The 16,485-nt window shown below is 41.1% G+C and overlaps 1 protein-coding gene across 1 annotated transcript in view; it reads left to right on the forward strand.

Moving 5' to 3' along the window:
• FSHR (follicle stimulating hormone receptor) overlaps positions 1 to 16,485 on the forward strand; it is a 211,743-nt gene that overhangs the window by 146,710 nt on the left and 48,548 nt on the right. Inside the window, exons 5-8 of the mRNA XM_019516298.1 lie at positions 3,393 to 3,464; positions 9,431 to 9,508; positions 13,715 to 13,783; positions 13,893 to 13,967. Coding sequence (XP_019371843.1) covers positions 3,393 to 3,464; positions 9,431 to 9,508; positions 13,715 to 13,783; positions 13,893 to 13,967 — 294 coding nt within the window. The remainder of the gene's footprint in view (positions 1 to 3,392; positions 3,465 to 9,430; positions 9,509 to 13,714; positions 13,784 to 13,892; positions 13,968 to 16,485) is intronic.

Here is a 16,485-nt window from a genome sequence, read left to right on the forward strand (position 1 = left end):
CCTGGGACCTCATTCTCCCCTTGTACTTGGCCTTGGTGAGGCCACAGCTAGAGTACTGCATCCAGTTTTGGGCTCCACAATTCAAAAAGGACGTGGAGAAGCTTGAGAGAGTCCAGAGAAGAGCCACGCACATGATCAGAGGTCAGGAAAGCAGACCTTACGATGACAGGCTGAGAGCCATGGGGCTCTTTTGCCTGGAAAAACACAGGCTCAGGGGTGATCTGATGGCCACCTATAAGTTTATCAGGGGTGACCACCAGTACCTGGGGGAACGTTTGTTCACCAGAGCACCCCAAGGGATGACGAAGTCAAACAGTCATTAACTACTACAAGACCATTTCAGGCTGGACATAAGGAAGAATTTCTTTACTGTCCGAGCCCCCAAGGTCTGGGACAGCCTGCCATTGGAGGCGGTTCAAGCACCTACATTGAACACCTTCAAGCATAAATTGGATACTTATCTTGCTGGGATCCTATGACCCCAGCTGACTTCCTGCCCTTTGGGTGGGGGGCTGGACTCGATGAGTTTCTGAGGTCCCTTCCAGCCCTAATGTCTATGAAACCTATGAAATCTATATATCATAAGCTTTGGTGATCTCACTTCATCATATATATATGATTTAGTAAGATACAAATCTACCCTGCCTTCTGCCTGACTTCAGACTACCATGGGTAATTACTAAGGTTGTGCAAAATTTGTTTTGTTTTGTTTTGTTTTGATGCTGTTTCAATTCGTTTCAAGACTGAAACAGCAAAATCAAAACAAAACAGATATTGTCGAAACAGCCTCAAAACAGAAAGAGGTAAATCAAAACATTTCAAAATTTTTTAAACATTTCGACTTTTGAAGCTGAAGCTGGGCTTGCCTTCAATGCCTTCAATTGCATTCAGTGCCTGCAGGGAAAAAGAAACTAAAGTAAGGAGAGGGAGGGGGGGAAAGAGTGCTTACTTACATTTGTCCATAAAACCTGGACAAATTCCCCACAGTAAAACTGATATCACTGAACAGAGCAGATGCCTCACATGAGGGGTATTATTCAAACCTTAATAATTTCTGCCTTGAGGGGTATTATTCAAACCTTGAGAATCACCAGAGTGGAAGCCTGGTAGTAAGCAAAACCAAAAAGCAGAGTAAAAATTTATCTGTAGCAGAAACCTAGTAAAACTGTACTAATTCCTACAACTATTCGTCAATGATAATATGTACAGAGTACAAACCCATCACTTTGTAGGTACTACAGTGTAACTAGTAATATTTTCAAGCTTATAAATGTAGATATATAATGCAAGAAGTGAAGCTGCTGTTAACTTTCACAGATAGGTGATAAGAAGAAGCAAAAAAGTCATTTGGCTTCAGTCTGCCCCTTATTGTCTCAGGGAGCAGGAGAAGATGGGACAAGCGTGGACTAAGAGAATATGATCTCAGATGTAAGGGGGAAAGTACAGTAAAGTTGATTAATATATATTGGACAAGCAGTGAAACAATAATTTATTACAAATATTCAAAATCTGTATAGAATCTAAAATTAGGACCACTCTGCATTTTTCAGAATCTTTGACTGTCTTATTAGAATACTATTTGTCCATGAAATAATGAACAGAACTTTTAAGAACTTAATACATTATTTGCATGTTATGATTCGTTATTTAGAAACACAGATGTAGCAAGCTATTTTAGAGCGTTGGGTAAAGCAGGAGTGTGGGTGTATTTTGCTGAGTATGGTGAGCAGGGGATAAGGGAGAAGAGTTTTGCTTGCCATGGCACAAGCACCCATGTCATGAGTTTTGCCTGTCAGCAGCTAGAGGTGCAGGGCCCCAGAACCCAGACTCCCCCTGCACCTAGCTCCTTGAAAGCTGGCAGGCTTCATGGCCTCAGCAGGGGCTAGCAGGCCTGCAGCTTTCAACCTGCCGCACCTTAACACACGCAGTATCACCCATGTCACAAGTTTTGCTTGTCCACAGCTTGAGGTACAGTTTCCCCCAAACCCCTGAACCTATCTCCATGAAATCTGGCAGGCTTTGTGGCCGCAGCAGGGGCTAGCATGCCTGCAATTTTGACCCTGCTGTGGCTTAACACATACACAGGACATGAATTTTGCTTTCAAAACTTTGGGGTGCAGTTTCCCTGAACCTTCTGCATCCATCTCCTTGAAACTTGGCAGACTTCATGCCTTCAGAAGGTGCTACCATTCCTGCAAGATTCTCATCCAAATCAGATCAGAAATGACAAAGTTATAAGCTGTTTTAACCTTCCCCATTATAGCCTATGGGAGAACGGCAAAACAGCGGCGAAACAGCGAAACGGCGAAGCTGTTGCGAAGAAACAGAACGGACCAGCAGTTTCGAATCGAAGCAAAATTTGAAACAGAATGCTGTGCTGTTGATGCGTCGAAATGGAACACTGCCATTTTGCAGAGCCCTAGGAATAACTTCTCGTATCACATTCTGCAATATTCCAAGTAGGTCTCAACTACAAGCCCAGATGCAAGCACGGTAGAAGTTTGGATTCATTTCCAGCTCCAAATGTAAAGTTCAATCCCATCTCTTTGTTACACTGATAATATACATTTAGATCATTAATATTCAAGGCACCTGGAAAAAACATCCTGGGTGTATTTTGGAGGAAAGGTGGGCTGTACTTTTGTTTTCCAATGGAAATGAGGATTCGTCATTTACTAAAATAGAAACAAATATTGAGGTACTTAACATATAATTTTTTTTAATATATTGTTCTATGTCACAGTAACTGGAGAAACAAATACTATCACCGAACTTTCCTTCCACCCAAAGGACAGGTAGTTTAACAAGTTTGTGCCTGGTAGTTCATATTGTTATTAAATCAGTGGAAAGTATAAATTTGTAAGTGGGATCCTTTCTCCCCTGGAGCCTGAGCTCCATATCTCTGTATATGACTTTCTTCCTTTCATTTTATTTTCCAAAGTCTAAATCTATCCCTGCTCTGGGTTCTTCAGTTGCTGAGCCAAAGCACTTTGATGAACTGATATTTCAGCAGAATGAATTTGTGAGACTTTACAAACTGAGACTGAAATTCATCACGGTGCTGAGAGCCAGTGCCATAATATCCAATGTATGCACTTAGGGTATGATTGCAGAAAGTACTCAGCATTGGCCTTACTCATCTCTCATTGATGTCAATAGGAGTATCACAGTTGATACCAGTAGGAGCAAAATTAGGTTAGCACTGAGCACTTGTGAAACTCCCTTGCTATGTAACTTAAGTGTGGTTTCCACAGTATGCCTACCCTTATAACAGAGGGCTCACTTTACCCTAAGTATTTGCCAGTTTTTTTCCAGCATTTCTTTTTCTTTCTCAGTTTTTGTTTCACCCCTGAACCATAGTTAATAACCTCCATTTTTTTCTCTCTCCTTAGGTTAATATTGAACACTGGTATTAAGTCTTTGCCTGCTGTCCATAAAGTACAATCTTTCCAGAAAGTTTTACTGTAAGTTTTTATTGGCCACTTTTTAAGCTTCCTTTTACTCTATATGAATATTTTGCTGCTCTAACAAGATCTTGAAGATGTTTTCTCTAGTACTTTATAATTAACTTTGCCAATGTATCATAGATTGTAATCTTGTGGACATTGATAACAATTTGTCTTAAATTATTTTAGTGTTCTCTGCATTGTCTCTATACAAAATTATATATGAGGTACTTTACAGATAATTTTTTCCTTTAATTTTGTTTTTAACTGCATGACTAGATGGCTTAAGGGGTCTGATAATAGTCTTTTCCTTCTAGGTCACCAATTTAAATTCAAATCAGGCTGGTGGACACAGAAATTTGTTGCCATCTGGTGACAGTTGTTTGGTTTGTGTGCAGTGACTTCCTAATGTCAGCTGTCAGTCCAGCTTTGAGTGGACTGATGGCTACCTCACCAAACACTCCCCTCTCTCCTCCCTATACACACACAATACACTTCTCTTTTGGCAGCAAAATATAGCACTGGAGTAGAGGGTAGTATTTATTATTCCTATAGAAAATTTCAGTTACAATAGGAAAAAACTATTTTGTTAAAATTTTCAATGGAAAGAATTTGTAGTCAAAAATCTTTTTTTATTTAAAAACAAATTTGATTAAACATTTTCAACCAGCACTCACAAAAAAAAAAGGAATCCAAGGAATTCTTGGTTCATTCTTAGAGATGATCAAAAGCAGCAGAATAAGGACACTGGGTTTCAGAAAAGCAGATTTTAACAAACCCAAGGAACTGGTGGCAGGAAAATCTCAGGGAAAAAGGAGTCCAGGGGCATGTCTAAACTAAATGTTTACCACACAGTAGATTAATTAGCTGTGCAGTAAATGTCTCAGAGTCTACACATATGTCTCTATTAGGCTACAGTAAACTAATTTACTCCACAGCAGGCTAGTACTTATAAAAACAAGTACTAGCCTGCTGCAGAGTAAAAAACTTTGCAACCATGCATGTGTAGATAATGCCCTGCCTGGCTGTGGCATGGGGTGCTTCAGTGAGAGGGCTACCTGCTGGCTGCCTTGTGTCCTAGCCAGCCCCTCTGCAGCACATTTGAGCTAGGGGAAGTAGCCCCAGACTGGCAGGCTGACCCCCAGGATCCTCTGCCAGCCAGGGCTGCTCCAACCTAGCTCAACATGCTGCACTCCCAGGCACATGTGCAAATGCTTATTGCTTTGCATTAATTGCATGTCTAGATGTGCCCCAGGAGAGCTGACTGTACTCTAACAAAGCCCACTTGAGAGCACAGGAGTAACCTATCTTGAAGCAATGGAAGAATGGAAAGTGAAAAAGAAGACCAGCCTGGCTAGACAGCAATCTCACCAATGAAATGAAACTCAAAAAAACAAATCTTGCAAAAAGACGAAACTTAGTCATAGTACTAGGGAAAAGTGTACAAGTATTGCACAGCCAAGCAGGGAGAAAATTTGGAAGACCGAGGCACAATTTGAGAAGTAGCTGGCTTGGGACATAAAAGACATTAAAAAATGATTCTACAAATATGTTGAAGTAAAAGGAAGACTAGGGAAACCATAGGTCCATTAAGGAATGCAAAAGACAGTCTAGTTACGAACGATGCAGAGAAGGCTGAAATAGTTAACACCTCCTTTGCTTTGATCTTCACAAATAGCCTAGAGTAGTAGAATAACAGACTAGGAATTTCTTAGAAGCTAGATACTTTCAAGTCAGCATGGCCAGATGGGATGCACCCTGAGGTACTGAAGGAACTGATTGAGGTAACTATGGAGCCACTGTCTATCTTCTTTGAGAACTCCTGATGCTCAGGTGGAGTCCCAGATGACTAGGAAAGAGCAAAAATGTGCCCATCTTTAACAAAGGAAAGAAGAAGGATCCAGAGACCTACAGACTGATCAGCCTAACCTCAATACCTGAAAAGATCATGGAGTAGGTCCTCAAGAAATCCATTTTGAAACACCTAAGGGAGAACAAGGTGGTCAGGAACAGCTGGCATAGATTCAAGAAGAGCAAGTCATGTCTGACCAACCTGATTTTCTTCTTTGTTAAGGTGACAGGCTCTGTACATGTAGGAAGAGAAGTGGATATGATATATGATATGATATGATATATCTTGACTAGATATGTAACTGGTTGGATAAACATACTCAGCGAATAGTCCTCAATGGCTCAATGTCTAGTTTGGAGGAAGTATCAAATGGGGTTCCCCAGGGATCTGTCCTGGAGCCAGTATTGTTTAACATCTTCATTAATGATTTGGATGATGGCATTGAGTACATGCTTGGCAAATGTCTAGATGACAATAAGTTGGGTGGAGTTGCAGCTACTCCAGGCGGTAGGGCAAGGATCCAGAATGACCTGAAATGGTCTACAATCAGCCACATAAAATTCAACAAAGAAAAATATGATGCTCTGCATTTGTGACAGAATAATTTCATGCACAAATACAGAATGGCTGGCTAGGCTTCAGTACTACAGTTACAATAGGCCATAAGCTGAATATGAGCCAATAATGTGCTCTTGTTGAAAAAAAAGCCAACAGCATAGTGGACTGCATTAACAGGAGTGTCCCCTGCAAACCATGGGAAGTGATTCTTCCACTATATCCAGCACTGGTGGGCCTCATCTGGAGTTGTGTGCCCATTTTTGGGCCCCATACTCCAAGAAGTCTGTGAACAGTTTGTAAAGAGTCCAGTGCAGAGCAACAAAAATGATTAGGGGCCTTGGAGGCAAGACTGATGAGGAAAGACTGAAAGAACTAGGGTTATTTAGTCAGGAGAAGACAAGACTGAGGGGCTTTTGATAACAGTCTTCAAATACCTGAAGGGCAATGCACTGGGCCTTAAGCTGCAGCAAGGGAAATTTAAGTTGGAAATTGGAATTTTCTAATTATGAGGGTGGTTAAGAATCATTGGATAGGATATCTAAAGAAACTGTGGAATCTCCATTCTTGGAAGTTTTCAAGAAGAGGTTAGACAGAGGCTGGGATGGTCCTGCCTTGAGTAGGGGGCTGGACTAGATGACATTTTGAGGTCCCTTCTAGCCCTACTTTCCTATGATCCTATCATCCCAAGTTTGAAGTACAGAGGGTTGGGGAAGCTTCCACTGCTTTTGTTTAGATTTAAATTTTGATGAAAAGATTTTAATCTTCAGGACCATTAATCTAACACCTTCCTCTGGCACTTTTACTCAAACATATACACAGTAACATGTCCATACACACAAATGTAGTATGTTTTGTCTAGTATGGACTTTCTGGAAATGTGCTGTAGTGCTTTACGAATTTGAACAGCAGATTCAGTACATGTGGAACCATGAGACCTTTTTCCTACATAACCTTATTATCCTCAGACGTAGGTATACTGGATTGCTCTAGCTTAGTGAAGCAACATTATTCTCCTGAGGTGAAATTCCTCCCTTTACAGAAGGCCAGTACAAGGTCTATGCAATAATTAAGTCCCAAAATAGAACTTGGTTGAAAACCTGTCTCCATTAAAATCAGTAGCTAAACTTTGAATGATATTCACTGGGCCAGGATTTCACTCTGTAAGTGGGAACTTATTGGTGTATTAATATAAATAAAGGCCTTGTGCTGACCTTTTGCACAGAGATATATTTCACTCTATAAAAATGCTTCTATATGTCCATATGAAAAACTTCTGTTGATTTCCATGAGGACTATATTTGAGGCACTTCTTTGTCAGTCAGTTAATGCAGTATTGTAGTCATATTTAGCTTTCACAATATGAGACAGTTTGGGACTCGCATTTAATTCCAAGCTTTTCACACAGTTCATTTTATTAGCTACTTTCCACCAGAAGCAGCATGAAAGCATCCATCCTGTCCATCTAAATTAGGAGTAATACTGTTTAACTTCATGGAGTAGTACATATTTTGAGCAAGCAACAGAAATATTTATTAACAACTCTTTGTTATGTATCAATCAAAAAGCTACTGTTATGAAACTAGCTGAAATCATTATTTGTCAATTAAGTAGACTCTCAGAGGACCCAGTTCAGAAAAGTAGTCAAGCACATGCCAGACTATAAGCATCTGAGGAATCCCATTGATGTTAGTGGGAGGAAATTACATGTACTTAAGTACCTTGCTGAATCATGACCAAAAAAGAGCCCTAAAGCTCTGCATTAGTTCGTAAACCAGTCTTGCAACTCCCTGCTGCAGATTACTTAGATGCTTTTAGTCACCAGGGCCAGATGGGGTGCATCTGAAGGGACTGGAGGAACCAGCTGAGATCATTTCAGAGCCATTGGCTACCCATTGTGAGAACTCATGGAGTCCCAGATGGCTGGAAAAGAGCCGATATAGCACTCAGCATTAGAAAGTGCATCCAAAGAACTAGAAACCAGTTAGTCTGACCTCTATACCTGGGAAGATCATGGAGCAGGTCCTCAAGGAAACCATTGTGAAGCACCTAGGGGAGAACAAGATGATCAAGAACAGCCAGCATGGATTCACCAACAGCAAGTCATTCTTAACAACCTGATTTCCTCTATGATGAAGTGGCAAGCTCTGTGAATGTGGGGAAAATGGTGGATATGATATACCTTGACTTTAGCAAAGGTTTGGAATTGTCTCTCCCATTCTCATTAACAAGCTAAGGAAATTTAGACAAGATGAAAGTACTGCAAGTTGGATATGTAACTAATTGGATCATCAGACTCAGTAAGTCGTCCTCAGTGGCTCCATGTCTAGTTGGGAGAAGGTGTCATGTGGGGTTCCCCAGGTGTCTATGGATGATGCCAAGTTGGATGGAATTGAAGACACTTTGGAGGGCAGGGCTAGGAACCAGAATGACCTCGATAGGCTAGAAAACTGGTCCACAATCAACAAGATGAGATTCAACAAAGACAAGTACAAAGTCCTGCGCATGGAATGGAATAACCAAATGCACAAATACAGGCTGGGGAGTGACTGCCTTGGTTGCAGTACTGCAGAGAAGAACCAGGGGTTTATAGTAGACCATAAGCTGAATATGAATCGACAGTGTGCTCCTGTTGCTCTTGTTGCAAAAAAAAGCCAACAGCATCCTGGGTTTTATTAACAGAAGTGTCACTTGCAAATCAAGGGAAGTGATTCTTCCACTTTATATGGCACTGGTGAGGCCTTACCTGGAGTTCTGTGTCCAGTTTTGGGCCCCACACTTCAAGAAAGATGTGGCCAGTTTGGAAAGGCTCTGTTACAGGACAAGAAAACAAACAAACCAGGAGGGGCTTTGGAGGCAAGATAGATGAGGAAAGGCTGAAAGAACAAGGCCTATTTAGTCAGAAAAAGAGAAGACTGAGGGGGCAGAATTTCATAACAGTCTTCAAATACCTGAACAGCCATTTCAGAGAGGCTAGAGATGGGCTTTTCTCTGTGGCAATGGCAATGGCCTCAAGCTTCAGGAGGGCCAATTTAGGCCAGAGATTAGTGGAAACTTTATGAGAGTGGTCAGGCACTGGAACAGGTTACCTAGAGAAGTTGTGGAATCTCCGTGCTTGGAAACGTTCAAAAGCAGGTTAGATGGTCATTTGGCTAGGATGGTTTAGCCATGAGCAGGGGCTAGACTAGATGACCTTGTGAGGTTCAGTCCAGCCCTACGTTCCTATGATTCTTACTTAGATATTCTATTGGGAAGTGTCATTCAAATGGTTAAGACTGTAGTATCCTGTCCTTTAAGACATATTTTTTGTTTGATCCTGCTCAGGACAAATGCATGAGAGCAATGTATGGAAATGACTGCTGCAATTTCATTCATCAGCAGTGCTAGCACCTTGCAAGCAAATTGTCTTAAGAATGTAAAATGTTCTCTCTCAGGAAACCTACATGTAAAAGAGCTCCTGAGAGCTAATGCAGATACCCTTTAAAAATTTGGGTTTGCAGCATTGTTTCTACAGCAAAGGAGGAAAGTATCAAAGGCCCAACAAAACCTTTAATTTTTATTGTGCTTTCTTTTTCAGTGATATTCAAGATAATATAAATATTCATAAAATTGAAAGGAATTCCTTCATGGGATTGAGTTCTGAAAGTGTCATTATGTAAGTAGGAAAGTACTTTTTTTTTCATTTCACCTTTGGGATGGGGGCAAGATAACTTTGTTTCCAGTGTTTGAGCCCTATTTTGTGCAATTAATTTGAGGTTGTTGACTTTGACTTTTCGTTCCTGTAATTAAAATCAGCATGGGGCCTTTTATTTCCATGGAGAATTAACTTTTTAAAAAGAAAAATCCAACTGTGAGAGAGACATCTTGTTGCTCTTAAATATTTTTTGCAGCATTTGCAGCTCCTTTAGAATATATCTCTAATGTATTGGCAATCCCTGACACAAATACCTTACAAAGTAGGTGGCAGAATATAACAGGTGGATTCAGCCAATAGCTGGGAGGAAGCAGTGGTAGGAGGCAACAATGAGAGCTATGAGCTTTGCATGTAGGTTGGAACTGCCCCCAAGAAATTATCCTTGGAGATATGCATGCAGGTCAAACAGCATCACAGAGGGATGAGCCTCTCTTCAGTGCTGACTGTAAAATGAAACCAGCTGAGAGCCTGATGGATGCTATATCCCATTTTATTTATAATGGTATCTCTCTCATCACTGCTTCCGTGACACAGCCGGTTTCCAGTTATCTTTTCCATTTTTTTCAGCTTCCTTTTTTATTGTTTTCCTATCACCAGCCTCTTTTCCAATCTCTCCTAAGTGGGAATTAAACCCAGGATCTCAGTGCAACCCCCATTAATTTTAACTGGATTTCCAAAGGGGCATAGTTCCTAAAAAATACATGCTTCTTTTCTCCTTTCATTACTTTAACATTCAGTAATTTTTCTTCCTGTTCCTCTCCATTCCTGTTCCATATTTAGAAACCACAGCATAAAGCAGATTTAGTAATTACTGATACCAAGGTTAAACGCATCCCATCTACAACAAATGTTCCATGTGATGCAAATTGCACTGAGGAATGGCATGACTCAGACATACTTACAGTCAGATGCATCATTCAAAAATGTTCATTAATCAGGCAAAATGCAGGGAAGTACTGTGAAAATGTGGTTTACTTGTGCATAATGTTAATGCATTGTTATAGGCCAGTTTGCCAGATAGTTTCATGCTGTGGAGTTAAATGACTTTTCATTTGACTTGAACAATCATGTTTTTTAATGAACTACCTGGGTTCTCTGATCCCTTTCTTAGGTGTATTGCATTATCTCACTCACTGACCTGGGTCTTTACTTCAACTAGGCCCATGGCTGGATTGGAAAGTTTACCATTATGACATGTGGTTTGCCTCAAAGACAGGAACCAGGGACCATGCTATATGGGACAGATGCTACTGCCATTGATTTCAGTGGGGACAGGCTCAAACCCTGAATATTTGAAGATACTTTAATAGCAAGAGTAACCTGCAATTATCCCTTCATTTTTCCCCATCATTTACACAGCCTTTCATCATGATATATAGATATATAGAACTTCCTCAAGAGTAAAATAAAGTCAGGGATTTCCCCACTGCCACACAAATTAAATATCCAGGTGCAAACAAGAACCTCATGATTTAACCTCAAGTTAAACCTTCTTTTGTTAATGGAAGAAAAAATATAAGTATTTTTTGTCAGGGGATTGAAAGACCCAGTCATGCTGGTCTGACAGTAGTAGATATCACTATATGATCCCTACAGAGCAATCTGGTATCGGCATCATATAGGGTGATGTAGTTAGCTGTTGTCTGGAGTCAAGTAGAAGGTAAAGTAGATTTGTACCTTATCGACTAACCAGAGTAGATGTATATAAAGTAAATGTGTATATATGTATATGTATGTATGCAGGTACACACACACACACATTTATACACACTTGGTTAGGCTAAAAGGTGCAAATCTACCCTGCTTTCTATCAGCATCTTGTTCTGTTAGCATCATATTCAGTGATAGCATGCAGTGACTAAATACTATGACTGAAAAAAAAGTGCAGAAACAAATGAACATGAATGATGAAACATAGTAAATACTTCAGGTGGTATAAGTAAAGGCATGTCTTTCCTCTGTGTGTCTGTTCATTCATTTATAATAGTGCCTGTGAGTGGAGGGAATGGTGACTGTTTTCCTGATCTGATCTGACACACATTACAGACATTGAGCCATGCACATGTGCTTTTCATGGTCAAAATGGTAATCTTTCCAGCCATGCCCATAATTGATTTTCATGTTGACCTTAGCATGCCATTTTAGACCTCAGAGAAGTGGGTCACTTACATGTGCAGCTTTCACTATGAATTATAAGTAAAATGTATTGGTCTCCTGACATAATTCATTTTTATGCCGTCAATCAGGCCTGTCATACTATACTGGAGTAGGTGAGAGTTTTAGAGTAACAATAAAAGGAGATGAAGAACTACATAGTATAAATAATAACTATAACTGACCAAAATTTAAAATTTTAGGACCATGGAGGGAGGAGAGGGAAGGGTATTAAATATTAATTAGCTAATGCACCACAGTAAAAATTCAGCAGGAAACACCACAAGCTTAAACTCACAGAATTGCTACCTGCTGCTTTGCTTAAAGGGAGAGCTTGGGACCATAGGGAGACAAGGAGCAAATAGGGGACTAATCTGTGAAGGCAGAAGGTACCTAAGGATTTCAGCAGCTAACCTGGCACGTTCCCCACCATTTCTACCCTATACCCTCTCCCTGGCCTGCTTTGCAGCCACTCTGCCAGAGACCTTATCTCTCAGAGGAGAGGAGGCACAGACAAGCTGAACTTTGCAATGCTACCATATTTACTTGAATCCAAGATGACTTCACATTTAAGATGACCTGAAAGAATTAGTTTTTATACATGGAAAACGATACAGCTATATAATAATTTTCCATGCATAAAATCTAATTAGTAGAAGGTTGTCTTAATGTTGCCTCCTCCTACTGCCCGCACTGCTGTGGCAGGGAAAGCAGTGGTAGGGGTTGGGGGGGGCAGACCTCTGCTCCTTGCTTTCCTGCTTCTTGCTCCCCTGCCCCTTGTCTACCTCCCCCAGCTGCCACCTACCCCTCTGTGCCTGTACCTGCCTCTTGCCCCATCTGCCTGTGCCTGCCCCCCATTCCCTGCCTCCTCCACCCTGTTTCCCCCCCTGAAGTCGGCCTCCTCATCCCTTGCACCCTATGTCTGTTCCTGTCCCCTCCCACTCCTTGCCCACCCCCTGCCCTCAACTTCTGCTGCAGCTCTGCTCCTCTGAGGCAGTCAGCAGCAGAGCCCCAGCCTGGCCCCTACTTCCAGCAACCCCAGCTCCCTCCTGCAGTTGGGGAGTGGGGAGACTGTGGGTGGAGGCAGTCACAGGTACAGGGAAAGGTGGGGGGACAGGCTGTATGTTCCCCCCTGAGTTTCCCCTCTCACTCCTGCCCCCTTCCCGAGCCAAGGACATGTGGTGGCTTAGCTTCAGCTTCAGCCCGGGGCCCAATGCCAAAGCCAGAGCTAAACCATCACCTGCCCCAGACTGGTATTCAAATGCAAAGTCCCCTTTTCCATTCCCTAGGTGTTTCTCCATCTCAAAAGTTGTTCACTTCCACCTTTCAGCATTGAATCAGTAGGGACTTTCACAATGTCTGGAAGCAATTGAGAGTATTCAAGGAACTCTTTTACCACTTGGTGTCATTGATGACACATAGGTGGTGCATGCGGGTGCACATGCACCCCCTGAGCATGGTGGTGCACCCCCTACGAAAAGGCGCCACCTTGGCACCTGCAGGCGGTTGCCACTCACCACCCCCTTCCAGCTGCGGGCATTCCTGTTCCATTTTTCTCTTGTGATAATTAGTACATGCTCTCACTCTGGTGTGAATCTGGAGTGGCCCCATTCACTTTGCTGCAGTTAGCCATGTTTTACACCAGCAGAACCTGGCCCATCACCTTTAAGACAAGTTCTCTGATTTTGGAGTCTGATAAGAGTATAACTGCAGTGCTTATGTCCACACACACCAAACCCCATTCCCTAGTGGTTGACATCTTATAATAGTTTTCTGGGATTCCCAAAGATAACCATTTATGTATCTGACAAAATAGACTGTCTCCTATGAAAATTTATGCCTTCCTGAACATGTGCAAGTTGGTCTCTAAGGCACCACTCTACCCTGCCTTTATTTATATATGTTACTTATTTGAAAACATCCAGTCTTTTTGCTGTTGTGTCAGAATTTAGGATGCAAATGCAAGAGTGTATGGGCTTGCTTAATCATTTTTTTTAATTGTTTCTGTTGCAGATGGTTAAATAAAAACGGAATTCGGGAAGTCCAGAGCCATGCATTCAATGGAACCTACTTGGATGAACTGTAACTTCTTCTTGTTGCCATTCCATAAAACAATTAATAGGTGGTATTAACTGTTGCAGGCTTATTGAGCTCAGAGTGTCTTTATCAACATTGTTGTTATGTTTTACAGAAATCTTAGTGATAATCAAAATCTGGAGAAACTACCAAATGAGGTTTTTCAAGGAGCCATTGGGCCAGTTGTTTTGTAAGTAAGAATTATATGCTGTTTTTCTCATTAGTACTTCTCTGTTCAAAGTGGGCTAAGTATGCAAAATTCAAATGTGGATACAAACCTGAATTTCAAATGCTCAAAAATGCAGAAGCGGTCAAGTCCGAAGGTTTTAAAGAAGGTACCATATGTAAAATGTGGGACTGATTTTATACTTTTATACAGAGCTTGTGAGTGTTAGTGCCACTGTTTTATAGCCTCTGTCGTGTAGTAACTCAAATGCACTCTCTGCAAAAGAAGATACTGTTCATTTTTCTGTGCTGCTTTGATACAATCCAAACCTAAGTGGGCAGATCCTCAAGCACTGCTGGTTCTCAAACAGCTACTGAAATCAGTAGAGTTAGGACAGTGTATATTGTATCAAGGAGGACATGCTGCATTTGATGAAATCATAACTTACATTCTCTGCAGTTTCACTGGGCTGTTGTCCTCACACTTTAATCACAGAGGCTGTCATAGATTTCTATCACCATTTGCCAAGGCCCAGGATTAGCACTTGTCTGAGGCTCCCTGGAGGTGCGAATGGTCACTTATGCTTCTAGTTACAATCTCATGTAACCAGGAACAGAAAGGGACATGATTATTTTTCCCATGAACTTTTCTCTCTACCCTTGGGTTCACATTCAGCATGTATTACTATGGCAAGATATGAGCCTGACTTACTCAAGTAAATATAAGGGAAACTGCAACTGTGGAAAGCTCGCACTTGAGAGATGTAATAGGGAGCACTCTTTTTGCCTTGCATTAGCTGCCCTTCCCAGAACTGAGGACTACTGTGGCTAGGAAGCCTAAAAAAGAGATTTCTTTAAAAACTCAACTAACTCTGGGTTCTTCTGTCATCCTCATATCTCCACTCTCCAGGCTCTTCCACCTTGCTATGATACTCAGTATAGATGTAATGTAAAGCACCATGTCATAAGTCCCCTCACAATTTTTCTCCCATTTTCAACACTAGATAGTTACTCTTCTGTGTACCCCATCTGTGCTGTTCATTGTTGAAAGAGCCTATTACTGAAGCATCTTTTCATCAGCAACATAACTGATGTTTCTATGGGGAAAATCATTTCTTATAAAGCATTGTTTTCCTGGGCCTGAGCCTTGGATAAGTTAATGCATTGCCTTTGCAAGCTGTAGCTGATACAATCATATTCTGATAGTTTATCAAATTGATTTGGCTATAGTTCAGATTCATTTGATAGTTCAAACTCTAACAGTGAGTTATTTGTATCAGAATTTTTCTGTTCCATTACTAGTGTATCTACCATTCTATAGATGGCAAATTGCCTTTTTATCCTGAGATCATAAAAAGAAGTCTTCTACTCATCTGTCATCATAGTGTACACAAGAAATGTGCTTTCATTTAGGGAAATGATTGACCTACAATAACAACTTTGCTGGGAAAAACAGAGTTGGACAAATCACATTTGTGATGCAGACTTCTGTATTTTATTAGACATAATGGTAAAGTGGTTCACCCCTTTTTAATGCTGAACCAATATCAGGTTGGCAATTAACATATTTGTATTTTGAATTTCAAGATATTGAAAAAATACAAGGTTCATAGGTATATAGATTTTACCCTCAGAAGGAACCATTTTAGAACCATTTTAGAACTAGTCTGCGTTCCAATATAGGCTCTGAAATTTCACCCTATAATTTCTGCACCAAGCCTGTATTTTCAAGCTGAATTAGAGCACTTCTTTCAGAAGGACGTCCAATCTTGATTTAAAGACTTCAAGTGATAAAGTGCCCACCACATCCCTAGGCAACTCATTCTAATGATTAATTACCCACCCTATAAAAATGTGCAGTTTATTTCCAGTTTGAGTTTTCCTAGCTTCCTATTTCAGCTCTTTCATTGTATAATCAATTAAACATCTTTTGTCTGTAGTGGCTAACACTAGCTTTTATTAGATGGAATTCTCACTAGTGCCTCTCAGAGACCTGCCCCATGACCCCAACCTTAAGGAGACTTTTAGCCACAAAAGGTTGTTAGTATCCACTTCAATACCCTCTTCTCTTTGAAACCTGGATCAACCAATCACTGTCCTCCTATTCTATTCCTCTCCACCCCTTCTTTTAACTGTTTAAAACTTAACTAAGATTATTGTCTGACAACACTATTTCTTTTCATTAGATTTTGTTGTGTCTAATAAGTCTCCAAGCGATTTGAGAGAGCAGAGGTGTAAGGCAACCCAGACAGATTATTCCTCATTGGCTTCTGACAAACCAACTAAGGCTGTAAAGCGGTCCTCTTGTAATTTCTAAGTAAAAGAGAGTGTCAGGCCATCACCGTGTAAAGGCAAACACCCCAATGTCCTGCTGACATTCACCAGCCTCTATGGCGGCTGTGCCCCTATGGCTGAGCTGGAGGGGATTTGACGCCCCTTCTTTTCCTGCCTGCCACGACTTTGATGATATAAAAGATCTTGAAAAAGGGAGGTGGTGACTGCCTGTCTCCTGCCCAACTTAATCAAAGGGGTGACCCTGCACC

The sequence above is a fragment of the Gavialis gangeticus genome, unplaced genomic scaffold, assembly GCF_001723915.1.
Source record: "Gavialis gangeticus isolate Ggan-Ray unplaced genomic scaffold, GavGan_comp1, whole genome shotgun sequence".
NCBI lineage: Eukaryota > Metazoa > Chordata > Crocodylia > Gavialidae > Gavialis > Gavialis gangeticus.